General features: G+C 40.7%; 1 protein-coding gene across 1 annotated transcript in view; it reads right to left on the bottom strand.

The window, feature by feature from the left end:
- Nucleotides 1-14,155, bottom strand: part of HDC (histidine decarboxylase) — a 35,360-nt gene extending 21,205 nt beyond the window's left edge. The window contains exons 1-5 of the mRNA XM_089685701.1: nucleotides 14,113-14,155; nucleotides 12,801-12,973; nucleotides 8,037-8,150; nucleotides 6,079-6,201; nucleotides 1,587-1,721 (exon numbers count right to left, since the gene is read on the bottom strand). Coding sequence (XP_089541827.1) covers nucleotides 1,587-1,721; nucleotides 6,079-6,201; nucleotides 8,037-8,150; nucleotides 12,801-12,973; nucleotides 14,113-14,140 — 573 coding nt within the window. The 5' untranslated portion in view covers nucleotides 14,141-14,155. The remainder of the gene's footprint in view (nucleotides 1-1,586; nucleotides 1,722-6,078; nucleotides 6,202-8,036; nucleotides 8,151-12,800; nucleotides 12,974-14,112) is intronic.
- Nucleotides 14,156-16,071: the final 1,916 nt, after the last annotated feature.

Genomic DNA, 16,071 nt, shown 5'->3' with positions numbered 1-16,071 from the left:
AGGAGGAGGGGGCGGACAATGGTCGGGGTAAGTTAATTGGATTCTGATTGATTGTGTGGGACACCACCATGTCATGAGTAATCCTTCAGCTGAAGGGAGGGGCGGCAGAGGGAAGGAAGAAAGGACAGAAGAAGATGCTGAGTGTCTGTGCCAGTGTAGCAGCTGAGTTGCCTCTCCTTCCAGTGTTCCTCTGAGACTCTGTCCCTTACTACAAACCGGCTGGTGGCTACTGATCACTTTGGAGTTTTGTAACTCTGTTTCTTTTTTTTTTCTGTGTCTGATTGGTTAATACAGTTAATTTATATTTGGTTAATATTTATATTTTGTCTTTAATATTGGTGCTGGTGGCATCTTATGGCACATATTTTTACAAATTAAATTCAGCAGTTTCATGTTGTGTTGATTTAATATTTTCAACTGTTTTTTTAAAAAAACATTTTTTGGGGGGGGGAAGGTCGCAAGTAATTGGTGTTGCCTAACGTGCAAACTAGTCTAGCACCAGCCCTGCTTACCTGTAAGTACAACTTAAAAAACAAACAAAAAAACCTTTACTTCCACTTTAAGAGTGCTTAAGTGACAGGTACACTTTAAACACAAGTTTTTACAGAGATGGAGGTAGTCATCATTGTTACTGACTGTGCCTTGCCAGTGCTGACCTTTTTTCTGGCATTGTGATAGGCAACTTTGGCAGAAGTTGGCAGCAATGCAATAACAAATGACAAAGGAGCAGTACAAAAGGGAAAGTATATAAAGTGCATATTCTGGTTTACTGCAGTCAGGCCATTTAGAATATTTCTGATTGTTTGTCACTGCTTATCTTTACTCTTTGACCTGCTGTATTGCAAAAGGCATGCCTGAATTTCCTCAATATTATAAATAGGTCTACACAGGGTAGTCTGAATGTCCAGAAACAATTGATCAGAGCCTTATATGAGCTTTTACATACTATGTATATATGGTCAGGTGATCTCCCACTTATAGTCTATGACAGTGGTCTCCAAACTGTGGCCTGGGGGCCAGATGCGGCTCTTTACTTGCCTTTATCTGGCTCTTGAGGCATTCTTCCTCCCACGGAACACCAACAATGGGACATAATTCTCTCCACTGACAATAACAATAACAATCAGGCACTATTCCTCCCACTGACACCAAGAACAGGGCAGTATTTCTTCCCCTAATACCAAAGATGGGGCATGGTTTACTCCCACTGGGCACAGTCCAGTCCCCCATAAAGTCTAAACGACAGTAAACTTGCCCTTTGTTAAGAAAGTTTGGAGAGCACTGATCTATGAGATGGATAATATAAATGCTGAATTATGCCTTACGTTCTTCCTTACGTTATCAGCTGAGATAAAAAGAATAACTGGGAAAAATACCATTTATCCCAGTTAGTGACATGAAAACAGGTCTTCTGACATCTGCTGATAGTTTTGTTTTCCATTTAGAGTGAGGTTATCATCACACAAGAACAACCTGTGTAATAAACTCTACCTGTGTATGGTGGACTTTATTCCAGAGATATAGCTGGCTGTTAGGGAACTGATTTGGAACTATCTTGGCAAGCTTTCTAGCTTTAAACATATTACCTGATTAGATGCATATGCAATGAGCCGGGAGTTCAGGCTTGAGTCATCAGAATCAGGCTCAGAGATTTTCATTTGTATGATTTTATCCTTCCTGGCAGCCAATAAAGCTATCAGTGTTGATTCACTTACAGTGCTCTGAAAAAGAACAGAATTGTTTCAGTATAAAAGAACACAGATGCGGCATAACAGAATACGGAACACATTTAGGGACTGTGTTAAAGTGGTTATAAAGGCTCAAGGTTATTTACCTTCATGCATTCTATGCATGAAGGTAAAAAACCTCTGTGCAGCATCCCCCCCAGCCCCCCTAATACTCACTTAAGCCCCCTCTCGATCCAGCGATGTGCACTGGAGTCTCGTCTATCCCGGCACTCCCTCTTCTAATTTGGCTGAGACAACCGCAGGAGCCATTGGCTCACAATGCTGTCAATCACAGCCAGTGAACCAATGAGACGAGAGAGGGGAGTGAATGGACACACGGAGCAGCGGGTGCCCCCGTAGCAAGCTGCTTGCTGTTGTGGCACCCGACAGGAGGGAGAGGCCAGAAGAGCCTGCAGGGGACCCGAGAAGAGGAGGATCCAGGCTGCTTTGTGCAAAACCACTGCAGAGAGCAGGTAAGTATAGACATGTTTGTTATTTTTAGAAAAAAGCATTTAAGCCTTTAGAATCACTTTAATTCTTGAAATGGGTTTGCTTCAAATGGGTTTAGCTTTTCCAAGTCGGCAGGAATGCAAAACTCACTTGAAGTAGATGAAATACAGGTCAAAAAGAGGAGGGCAACTGCAGACCAAATGTAAAATTTTAAATGATCTCAGTGTCTCAAACTGATATTAAATTGTGAGCTATCAAAATAAAGCCCAAGGCCCATTTACACAGGCCATTGTACATTTAGCCACATAGGGCCACATCCTTGGTTTCTTCCATCTCTAGCTGACTGTGAGATGTCCCTACAGCTTCTTGTGTCTCTGCTTCTTCCCACAAGGCTATAACATAGTTGTCATTATCTATTGACTATACTGCATCATGGAGAATCTATAGGTAGAATGTGAGACCATCATCTGGACTGTAATGGCTATGGCAAATACTCGTGAAATTCTGGAGTCTCTGAGAAATATAGGAAGTCAAGATGTGATTCAACTTGTCAACAATATGCACAGAATTGCCATTTCCTTCCTTTGCAACATTATATACTGTACACTTAGAACTCTATTTATATCGGGGATCGGACACTGTCTGTATTTTACATGAGTCATTCAAAAATTGCAGATGGTTGTGTGGTGCCTGTGGTGTCCACTGAAGTGTTGGATCAAAAGAGGCCAGTCACATGACTTTGACACTACTGTTCATTTACAAAATGGAATGGCACTGGGCTTGCTTCAGGGTCATGAAGCAAGCAAAGAGGAAAGGTCATTGATAAAGGACAACACTGCTTTATTAATGATTCCCTTAGTTTTGTTTATAATTGTGTAGCAGTGATTTAGATGGTCATTACTAATTACTACTTTCATATTTTATACAGGACTTGTGTAAAATATGAGATGAGTTTCAATAGATAATGACAAAGAGTGGTTCATGCAAATTTTTTACTTCATTTTTATGTTTTCTGTAAATCTACTTTATTCTCTGTGCATAATCTACATAGTGACTATGAGCTGGTAATTTGTATGTTAGGCAGTATTCTACTTATCAATACAATACGTTATAATTATAAATCTGATGCTTGTTGTATTCTAACATGCATTCACTGGCATGAAAAATAAAATACCTATATCACAGATACCAGAAGTCTCAAAAAATACAGCCGCGCTCTGGAGTATCTGTGGCGTTAGACTAAGTCTCACAAAGATTTCAACCAATATAAAACAGTCCTCCAAAAATACAATTCTAGCCTCCACACTGCCAAGCAGACCTATTTTATCCTTCTCATTAACACCTTCTCATCCAGTCGCTGCCAACTCTTCTCTCCCTTTAATGCTATACTTCGTCCTCCACCCACTAACTCACTCACTTCCCAAGAGTTCGCCAATCACGTAAAAAAAAAGATTGATACAATTTGTGATGAAATCTCCACTCTACAGATAACACCCCCACTTAACAACCCATGTCCACAGGTACACTCAACACTTCCTTTATTTAACTCTGCTAGTATAGACGAGGGTGCTAAGCTTTTCTCTAATGCTCATCTAACCACCTGGCCCTTGGACCCTATTCCCTCTCAAATACTGCGGTCACCCTCTGGCTCTATCCTACATACACTCTCTAACTCACATCTTCAATCTCTACCTCTCTTCTGGCTCCCCAACACTCTAAAACATGCACTAGTTACCCCCAAACTTAAAAAGCCTTCCTTGGACCCCACCAATCTTAAAGAACCTACACCTTATCTCCTTGCTCCTCTTTTCCTCCAAACTCCTTGAACACCTGGTCTACAACCTCATTTGTGACCACCTCATTAAGAATAACCTTCTTGATCCCCTTCAGTCTGGATTTCACCCTCAACATTCCACAGAAACTGCTTGCCTAAAACTCACAAACAATTTACTAACAGTTAAAACCAATGGACACTATTCTGTACTCCTTCTTCTGGACCTTTAGGCTGCCTTTGGTATGGTTGACCACCCCCTCCTCCTCAGAAAACTTTACTCTCCTGGTCTCCGTGACTGTGCTTTTCGTTGGTTCTCATCCTACCTATCCCACCGCACCTTCAGTGTCACTCACAATTCTATTTCCTCCTCTCCTCTTCCTGTCTCCATTGGGGTCCCCCAAGATTCTGTTCTTGGACCTGTCCTATTCTCTATCTACACCTCCTCCCTGGGTCAGCTGATAGCCTCTCATGGCTTTCATTATCATTTCTATGCTGATGACACCCAAATCTATCTCTCTGCCCCTTAGCTCACAACATCAGTCTCCTCATGCATCACTAACTTACTGACCAACAGATCAGTCTGGATGTCACACCACTTCCTCAAACTCAATCTATCCAAAACAGAGCTCTTAACCTCCCTAGCGGTATGATTATGTCCATATTTCTGTGCTGAAAGCGGTACATTTTTTTGCATGGAAATATGTTGGTTTTTTTATTGTAGGCCTGTAATTTTTAGGAATAACTCACTGAAATCTGTCCGAACAAGAGTCTAGTAAACATCCCGGGTATGATAAAATTTGAAACACGAAATCATAAATTACAATATAATAAATAATCATAAAAAATAATAATATAATAATAAATTTAATTCAATAATATAATCAAACCAAAAACACTGAAATTTGATATAGAGCACCAAGTTCGCACATCACTGAGCTCAGTTGCAGAATCGTTTTCAGTGTCTGATGACGAATTTCCCCAGGAATCATTAGCACTCAATTCTGCAAGTGGTTCTAATTTACTATCGCTGTATTCTAGCTGGTCTATTTTATAGGCTTTTTTTGGGTGTGCTTTGAGTGTGGGCAAGGACACAGGGGCCACATGATCCCCTATTGCCCAGGGGCCCCATGAGTTGTCAGTCCGCCCCTGCTCGGGAATACCGCCAGGGAGGTTAATATTTCCTCCCCCCCTGCCCCTTTCCCCTGACTTCTCTGTCAAGATCAATGGCACAACCATCAACCCGTCCTCGCTTGCCAGGGTACTAGGTGTAAACCTGGACTCTGAACTCTCCTTTCGGCCCCACATCCAATCAATGTCCAAAGCTTGCCGTCTCAACCTCTGCAACATCTCCAAAAATATGCCCCTTCCTAACCAATGACACCACAAAGCTCCTAATTCACTGCCATGTTATCTCTTGCCTTGACTACTGCAACTGCCTCCTCATTGGCTTACCTTTACATAGGTTATCCCCCCTCCAGTCCATCATGAATGCCGCTGCTAGGCTGATCCACCTTACCAACTATTCAGTGTCTGCCACCCCTTTCTGCCACTCACCCAACGAATCAAATTCAAAATACTAACAACTTACAAAGCCATTCACAACCCCCAGCTACATCACTAACCTAGTCACAAAATGCCAACAAAATTGTTTGTTTTGTTCCTCCCAAGACCTCTTGCTCTCTAGTTCCCTTGTCACGTTCTCCCATGCTCGCCTGCAGGACTTCTCCCAAGCCTCTCTCATCCTATGGAATTCTCTACCCCAATCTGTCTGACTATCTCCTACTCTGTCCTTCTTTAGGCGATCCCAAAAAAACTTTTCTCTCAACAGAAGCCTATCCTGCCTCCACCCAACAACTGTATATTTATTTTATCCATCAGCTCATCCCCCACAGGTATTACCTTTTGTATCACTTGGCCCTCCCCTTTTAGATTGTAAGCTCTAACGAGCAGGGCCCTCTTATTCCTCACGTATTCAATTGTATTGTAACTGCCCTTACATTAAAAAGCGCTGCTCAAACTGTTGGTGCTATATACATCCTGTATAATAAAAATAATAATTATCACAGTAAAACTGTCCCATGATGATGTCTGATTATGTAAAAGTACATGCATTTAGATAGAACTTACTTGCAGCACTCCTCCTCCTTTGCTCTCTGGATAATGGTGTAGAAAATGGCAAGGAAGGCCCAGCATTTTTGCCAACCAATCCATCACATTCATTTCTAACTCTGTACATGCTGGGCTGGAGGCCTGATCATGGGGTATAGGAAGAAAAAAAATCACATACCTTTTTGTATTTATTATACTGTTAATCCACAAAGACATTTCTTTTATTTCTTCCTATTTTGTTCCTTTCATGTTTTCTCAGTTTCATTGGATATTTAGTGTACCTGCATGTTACACTTTCCATACACATTTTCTCTCACACTCTCACCTCTTAATCTTCACACATTACATTACACCCGTTTTTATTTATGGCCGATGATGCAGCGGCGTTGAAAGCCTTTCATAACACTGGAAATCCAATTTAAGATTTCAGGATAAAAAGCAAGCCGTAAATTGTAATGATCCCACAACTATTTTTAGTGAGTATAACACAGAAATGAAAGGGGAGCCAGATTAGAAAGATATTTTATTTATTTACTTGTATATATCTACAAATATATTGATCTGAAATGATTGTACCTTATCAGCCTGAAGCTAGTCTAAGGACCTCCCTTTCCTGCCCCAATGAGCCTCACTTTGTATCATTGCTGGCACTGAATAATAGGTAAGATAGACAATGTTGTTGATTTCCTACAGGCAAATAAACTGTTCATTTTGCAAGGAAACTTTCCCCAGAGCTTGGTGAATTAGGTGAAGCTCTGCTGAATTCAATCACACAATCACATACAAGCACCACATTCACTAAGCTCTCGGGAAAATTCCCTTGCTTTCAGCAAATAAACCCCTATGTAAGCACGTACCCCAGAAATAAGATGATTATCACCCGATTCTATATGTTTGCTGGAACTATGCTACTTCTGTATCCCTGGCCAACTGATCTAAGGGCAGAAATGATGGTTGTGTTGAAGTTTATTTTGTGTTTTCCCTTCTTTTTTCTATAGTTATGCCCATGCATGTCCAGTTGAACCAAATGTGCATATTTATAGAAAGATCTTCACAACAAATTTGGTAGTCTGATTTCGGTACTTTATGCTACTTCTGGAGCACCAAGTTACTGCCCTGCAACTAATAAAAGCATATTTAAAGCAGAGTTCCACTCACGCTGTCAAAAAATAAAAGTCAGCAGCTACAAAAACTGTAGCTGCTGACTTTTAAAAAACACACACTCACCTGTCCTTCGGTCCTGTGGTATGTCCCCTGCAGCCTGTTTTACCGGCTGTCTTCTCTCCCTGGGCGCCGGCATCTTCAGTGTGGGCATCCGGCTGTGACAGCTTGTGGCTTCACAGTCGGGTGCCCACTGCGCATGCGTGAGTAGCGCTGCGCTTCCTGAATGGTCCTGTAGTCTTCTAGGACCTGTCACGTGTCCCAATCGACTACGGGGAGGGAGGAAGGGAGGACACCTTCCACTTCCGATTGCCTAGGCAATTGGAGCGGAAGTGGGAACATGTACCTGTCAAATTCGGGTACCCGCTTCCCCCCTGCCCCCCAAAGGCGACAATCCTTAATGGGGAGTGGGGGATCAGTCTTTAAAGCGGAACGTCCCCTTTTAGGTGGAGCTCCGCTTTAAGTAAACATTTACACTGCAGCATAGCAGTAAATCACAAACTTGGTATGTCTGTCTTTCACTAACAGTTGTAGCAGCAACAAAAGTAGTATTGGAAGTAATAATAGTAGTTTGGACCCACAAACCCTCACAATAATAATAATTAAAAAAAAAAAAACAGAAACCTAAGCACACCCATGAATTAGCCAAACAAGTTAGTACACTGACATTCACTTCAAGGCTTTATTTTTACAGATCATAATAATGAATAACTGATAGTCGTAGGCTGCAAAAAAATCAAGTCAACACTGTGTCAGGACAAGCATATTAATTGATCTGAGTTTGTGTTGTGGTGGACAGAATAGGCACAACTTACCCATGTAAATCCTAAGCAGTTTATGGCATCTGCTAACATGTCTCCTAACAAGGAAGGCCAAGATGTTAGTGCTGGGAAATAAGCATGCATATGAGGACTCTGCCAATGGACAACCTACAGGAACAAATAATGGAGACTAATTAATAGATGGAACATTGAATGAGGCCAATATACCAACAGAAACCCATTTGGGTTTATTTACTAAAGGTTCAGTTTGCAAGGAAAGTGGAATTTTACAAGGAAATTTTCTGCAGAGTGAAGTGAAGCTAACAATCATCCAATCATGTGCAAGCAAAAATACTGTTTTTTTAAATTTTCCTTACATGTGATTGGGAACTCTTTGCAAAGTGAAATTTTACCCCATTCACTAAGCTCTAGGGAACATTTCCTTGTACTGTGCAACCTCCCTTAGAAGTGAACAGCCTTTTTGCCTTTAGTAAATCAACCCCATGCCATTTGCTCAGAGAGAATGTATACTGTGTTTACCAGGTACACACTGCGATGGACTAAAAATCAGCTTAAATTTTACAGTCATTCAACATTTGATTGTGCCAATAGTATGGATTATAACATTCTCATTGAGACATATTAAACTGTTCTTGCCCCACTAATGGAAGGCTAAAGTAAACATGTTACAAACCTTAGCAATATAAACTGACCATATGAGGAAAAATGCATAAGCAGCAGTTATCTTATGTGAAAACAGCATGTCAAAATTATCACTAGATTGAGAAAAATAGGCAAAGACATGTAGAGATCATGATTCTTCCTGTAATCTTACAAATAAAATGTCAATACATAGGAACGAAATCACAGAGAACTATAGGCTAGCAAAAAAGACAGCAAAGAAGGCATGGTTGCCTTGAGACTCTTGAAGTTCCAAACTAAGTTGTTTAAGGGTTTAATCATTACTGGAATGACTTGCTGAGCTCTGTGAACAATCATACTTTTTTGAGCACAAAAATGTCATTTTAACAAGTTCTTTCTCAAACAAAGCTTACTAATTCGTAGTACTAAACTGGAGGACTAATATTGCCGTCAAGTATGATAATATTCATTTATGCAGATACCAGGTTTTGTGAGACAGTTGGGACAATAATGTCATGGGGTTGATTTACTAAAACTGGAGAGTGCAAAATCTGGTGCAGCTCTGCATAGAAACCAATCAGCTTCCAGGTTTTACTGTCAAAACTTAATTGAACAAGCTGAAGTTAGAAGTTGCATCAGATTTTGCACTCTCCAGTTTTAGTAAATCTACCCCCATGCGCCATGCTGAATTCCTTTTTTCTGCATGCAACACATCTCTTTTGGGTTGTCCCAATGGTTTGGTAGGAATGAGACCTGGCAAGTGTCTCCCATGTAGTCTACTCACTGCAGCCTCCAAAAGATTTGGAGGCTTATAGTCTGTCTGATGACAATGTTATAATGTTTTCCATGTATCGGGAAGGAGCCAGAATTTCCTGTAGATTTGTAAATGATTTACAAATTGAACATGGCCAACTGACAAAAATAGATGTAGATCAAAGTCTCTTATATATATATATATATATATATATATATCAGTGCCTTGATCTATGAGCTCCCAGGTGGGACTTCCTCATCTGGTAATTGAAATCTACTCTTCCTATGTGTAGAATGGACTCTTGGATGCAGTGTGTTTTTTTTTTTTTGTATCTCAGCACAGTTCATTTACCCTGGCACTATGGTCCTCTTGTGGATGGTAAAGAGGATATAAACATCATTTTTATCCTTGAATTTTAATGATGGGATTCCTGGCTTTCCAGACTTGCAAATGCTCCCTTTTTGTATTCACAAGAGTTTGTGTAAAGCCCTTCTGATTTGGTTGCATTGCACCACAAGTTTTGAGTAAAAAACGGTCAATGTAGTTTAAAGTTGGGAGCTACCCACAAAGAAATTCCAAAGCCATCAGGAGCACTAGCATGGACTCTTTAGGACACTGTTGGTCCATCATTTGTGGCTGGTGTTGCTGCTCTGCACTGCTGGTGCTTTTCTTATACATTTTGCTTGGATGAACCACACTACTGCAGCTTGGTAACTTAGTATGTCTGGCTGTTTTTGCAGGGATTGCTTCTTCTTCAGAACCAGAGCTGACTGTTAACATGTCACTGTTTTCTGCTGGTTCACTGTTGGAATTAGAATTAAAAATCTGAGATATCTTTACTGCTCAAACCAACAGCCATTACTCTATACTCATACTCTTAGACCTTTCTGTTGCCTTTGACACAGTTAACCACCAGCAAATCCTCAATAAACTCCACTCCCTTGGCCTCTGGGACTCTGCCCTTTCGTGGTTCTCCTCTTACCTATCTCAACACACTTTCAGTGTCACATACAGCACCATCTCCTCCACTCCCCTTAATCTTTCTGTTGGGGTACCTCAAGGCTCTGTCCTTGGGCCCCTCCTATTCTCGCTGTACACCTCTTCCCTGGGCCAATTGATAACCTTCCATGGCTTCCAGTACTACCTCTAAACCGACGACACCCAGATCTACCTTTCTACTCCCCAACTGACCCGCTTGATCTCTTCACGTATCACAAATTTACTGAGGGACATATCATTATGGATGCCACACCACTTTCTCGAACTCAATCTTTCTAAAACTGAGCTTGTAATTTTTCCTCCTCCGATTCCCCCCCTCTTCCATGACATTGCCACTGAGATCAACAGCACAACCATTGGTCCCTCCACATATGCCATGGTGCTAGGAGTAATCCTAGACTCTGACCTCTCCTTTGGACCCCACATCCAGTTACTGGCTAAATATTGCTGCCTCAATTTCTGCAACATTTCCAGAATTCGCCCCTTCCTGACTAACAACACCACAAAACAGCCTATTCACTCCTTGGTTATATCCCACCTTGACTACTGCAACTCCCTCCTCACTGGCTTACCTTTACACAGGCTATCCCCCTTCATTCTATTGTGAATGCTGCTGCCAGGCTTATACACCTTACTAATCGATCCATGACTACTGCCCCTCTCTGCCAATTTCTTCACTAGCTTCCACTAGCCCAATGTTTAAAATTCAAAATACTAGCCACAATGTATAAAGCCATCCACACTATTGCCCCCAGCTATATCACCAACCTTATCTGCAGATATCTCCCAAATCGTCTTCTTCGCTTTTCCCAAGACATCTTTCTCTATAGCTTCTTTGTCACCTCCTCCCATGCTTGCCTACAGGACTTTTCCAGAATCTCTCCCATCCTCTGGAACTCCCTACCCCAGTATATCCGGTGAGCTCCTACCCTGTCTATCTCTAGGTTATCCTTGAAAAATAATTTATTCAGGAAAGCCTACTCTACCTCCACCTAAAAAGCCATACTTGAGTCACCGCCATTAGATCATCCCCTGCAGCTATTACCTTTTGTACCATTTCCCCCTCCCTTTAGATTGTAAGCTCCACGAGTAGGGCCCTCCTATTCCTTCTGTACTGAATTGTATTGTAAAGTGCTGCGCAAACTGTTGGCTCTAGAGAAATCCTGTATAAGAATAATAATACATACTTGCCTCCTGAACACTGTTTTTCTTACATTTGTGCAGTAAAAAAAAAAAAACCCTCAGGTTCAACGTTGAAATTATACTTGCAAGGTGATCAAGCTTGATGTTAAAAATTATACTTGCCAAGTAATCAAGTCTGACAGTGAAAAATTACATTACACAAAGCTGACAGCAACACAACTAAATAAAATTATTATCACACAGGGCAGACTATGTGCTAAGTGATTGTCACACCGGGCAGATAATCCGACTACATGGTTGTCACAAAGGTCAGACTGTCACCCAGGGCAGACTTTGTGACTAAATGATTGTCACACAGAGCAGATAACTTGATCAGGGAAGGCACACTGATGATGGCTGCCTGTCTACCGGGAAAGGTCTGGACAGGCAGGCATAGGGATAAACAAGAAATGTACAGAACCATCGTAAAATCCCTTTAAGCTTAGACTGACAAAAGACATGATGATGTTCTGATAAGTAAAACACAATATAGACATGTTGGTAGGTTAACCCCTTTACGCCGGCCGCACACAAATGTGCGGCCTCCCGGCGTCTGGGCCTAGACGTTGAGCGGCCGCACATTTGCATTCATGGAAGAAAAAACATATCTGCTGAGAGCGCGCGCCCTGCGTGCTCCCAGCCCACATGTGCGGTACTCACGGAAAGGTCCCGGTCTGCTCTTTCAATCGGGACCTACCTTTCCCGATCATGTGATCCCTAAACCACGCCCCGCCTCCCGGCGTCTGAAAATCTTAAAGGGCCGGGAGGCGCCGGCGGGAAGGGGTTAACTGGCTTCTGTCTAAATTAGTCATAGTATATGTGAATGTGAGTTAGGGGCATTAGGTTTTAAGCTCCTCAAGGGCAGGGACTGATGTGAATATACTATGTATATGTAAAGTGGTGCCTAAATTGATGGCGCTATATAAGTACCTATAATAAATAAACAAATATAGTGTGAACTGTGTATCATTCATGTATTTTCATAGCTTTGGGTGTGTTTGCGGTTATCCTTTCATATTTCCCATGCTTGCATTTCAGCAAATACCCTGCATTTATTTGCATTCAACTGATCAGAAATATTCTTGTGGTCTGCGATGCAAAAACAGAATGGACAAACAATCAAAACATTTTTCAACCATTCTGACATTTGATGATATCAATGTTTTCTTCAGTAAGGGTATGTAATGTAATTGTTGTAGGATGTATTTCAACATACTTAGTTCTTTATCAATCTACGTTACCCCAGGCATGATGATTTTCTCAATGTCCCTGAAAATGTTGTCCCAGCTCTCGGACTCCAACGGGGCACTGTCGGGCAGCAGGGCTCTCATATAACCAGGCTGAACATCTGGGTTTACACGTCTTTCCCTCACAGTAGTGAGATAATGGCAGATGTAATCAACCAACTCTTTACCTAGGTACATGTATAAAACATAGTAAAAGACGCGTTATGGAAGCTGCTTAATGTCTAACTGTCAGACAGACATACATCTTATATGCGTGGCATCCCATGTCTTTGGGAGAAAAAGCATTGCCCTTAAATATTCCTCCAGTATACACAGCACAGACATCCCATCTCTCATAGTTATATTGATTTATAATATGTGCTACCTTTTACATTTTATTTAATTGTTCATTTCACTACAATATATTGACTTCTGCTGTTAGGAAGTCTTCCTATTATCTGCTTATTTATTATTATTAGTATTATTATTATACTACCTATAATAAATGCTAAAACATTTGTATACATGGCAGTAACATGTTACATTTTTCACAAGCTCTGTGTTTTTAAGGGCTGTATTTAGTTTTGAATGATATGAAGTGCTGGGGACAAATATTAGCAATAATATGTATTTAGGTTATTGAAAAGACCGAAATTACTAGTCCACTTTGTTAAAGATTATTAGTGTCTACTGATTTATAATTTAGTCCATTATTAATTTGTGCACGTTCTTTGTATGCTGTGTACATATTACAGCTTTACATTTTGAGCAGCTGCATTCAATGCTTGCCAACGCATGCTGCTAATTTCACAACCTAAAATTTTAAAAAATGGTCACCTGTGGCACTCATCCTATCTGAAATTCTATGTGAGCTTAAGAAAATGCCAAGCACAATGGAACACAGTTAAAAAAATACTATGAATCTATCTACGATGATCCTGCATATTGGTGAAAGTAAATCAATGAATTGTTTAGGAGAAAGGTTGTTCTCCACACTGTCATAGTGGTTGCTTTATTTCATCTTACGTTACACTGTGGATCTATCTCTAAAAGCTTGTTTTTAATTTTTTGTAATTCAAAAATTAATGGACCATATGTTACTTTTAATGTATCTATTCTGCTGATGTGGATTTATTTTAAGAGTTGTGATGTTTGATTAGAAGTCGTGTGAGCGCAGATTGCTGTTATTTATGTTTTAATACTGTATTATTTTTGTGTGCATCATATAAAACATGCAATAAAAATATACCCTAAATGGGTTACAAACAACTGAATTTAAAAAGTGATTTACCATGTGGCAACATGCATAAGGGTCCAGGAGACTTACCTCTCTTTCTGTATTCTTCTGATTCCATTGTGATTGTGTAACAAGACGTGAGTGCCCACTCTTTTCACAGCAGTCTTTCTGAACCTCTGTCTCTTAGCTTAAGTTTTATACCCCTGTTATCTCTTAGTCATACGTCATTTACATTTATTTCTGTCTCCATACTGAGTTTATCTTATTCAATTTATTTCAGATGCCTCTCCATCAAGCTGATTGAAATAAAAGAAACTCTCAAGCCCTGTTTGCTTTCCCTGTTATCTTTGATGTCTTCACCTGTATCTACACAGCCAGTTCCATTCATAATCATTTTACCGGATGCTTGAGGACCAATTTTGACCTATTCTCTGCTGGAAACACATACAACCACCTGATAGATCTGGATCTGAAAGCAGAAATTATACTGCCATCGAAAGTGTAAAGGTACCCATATTAGAAGGTCAATTTCAGCCTGTTGAGCCCCTTCATATCAATCCAAACATTCCCAGCTGATCATTCATAAGCTGTTTACTAGTGTATGGACAGGCAGTGGAAACATACATGTCCATGCAAAAATCTAAAACAGAGAAGATCTTTATTATGTCCATCATTCCTTTTGCCAGTTTTATAGGTAAAGCCATAATTGTAGGAGTACTATCTATTGCATATAAGCTGGTATTACTTTAACAAAAATAATATGAAAGATTTAGGTCCCATTAGATTTATTATTCCTACACAATAAATCTGCTAAGCATTATTTACATCTAAACTGTAGCAAAGAATAGGCAGCATAAGTGCCTAGAGGTCTCCAGAGTAATGAGTTGGGTGTACCAAAGATAGTGAGGATATGCCAGCCCTGTCTGTGTGAGATATCTTGGGAAGAGAGCTCTGTATAAATAGTTTGGTGGGAACAAGCCTGGGGAGTTAGTCATGAGAAGAAGTGCAAGGATCAAGGCTTGAAAGATGTAATCTTTGAACCCCTAGCCTCTGGAAGCTTCCCCTTAGGGGGGAAGCAAGGAAGGAGAGGTGCAGGACTAATTGGGCTATTCCAAATCCTTTATGCTTTGGATATAGGCAAAAACCTAAAGGTATGGACTGCTCCTCAACTTGGCTTTCATCTCTCCTGTTCTGTATCTATTTGCAACTAAGGAATTTGGTTTCACCACTGGGTTGACTAAAATGATACATTAATTGGAAATAAACTGCAACTCAGTAAAGAGTTAAAATGTTTTTGTGTGTACTGTTCCTTCTCCTAACCTTAGGAAAGTTATGAAATGGGCTACTGAGTGGTGCTGGTTGAGCCAGGCCACATGGCCTTCCGAGGATTCTTCTGTATTCGCACTCATGAGAAGATCCTGTGTGCAAAGTGCCTCAGTGAGTCTGAGGAGACCAACTTATGCTGGGCAAGAATGGGTTAAGGAGTAAAGGTACTCCTCTACCACATGGTTGTGCACACAGAGTACATGCAGCCTAGTACATGGAGAGGCCTTGACACAACAATATAAAAGTTTTCCCTTCTTGGTACATGACTGGGTGTTAGGCAAGGAATGTAAGAGGTTGGCACTTTAGAGTCGTAGTCAGGAAATGATGGCATCCTCTACATGCACAGTGCACTGGACAAGTTTCCATTGGCAGGCACATGAGGCTAACAAAACCTGTCACACCATCAGAGTGACTTGGTATATTGAATGCAGGAAGCAATGGGTAGATAGATATCTGGTCTGACAAAGCCTGCATAGTGCAGTTAAAAATCACTCTGTAGGGACCCAGGAGTTAAAATTAAGTGGCATGGGACCTGTGCAGCTTTTCTGAAGTTAGCAAATGCTGCTCTGAATACCCGGTACACTTAAGGTGGGCACCACTGAGCACCAATAAAGAGGAAAAGTAAAACATAAAGAAAGCGCACCAACCTTGCGCATTACCTCAGTAAACCATAATTTTATTAACTTCAGAATAATACTCACAAACAACAAAGTAAATCAAGCA

This window comes from Staurois parvus, unplaced genomic scaffold (genome assembly GCF_062004578.1).
Source record: "Staurois parvus isolate SC_StPar_1 unplaced genomic scaffold, SC_StPar_1.0 ptg000381l, whole genome shotgun sequence".
NCBI classification, from domain to species: Eukaryota; Metazoa; Chordata; class Amphibia; order Anura; family Ranidae; genus Staurois; species Staurois parvus.
The sequence above is the reverse complement of the archived record's forward strand: the minus strand, read 5'-3'. Positions and strand labels throughout refer to the sequence as shown.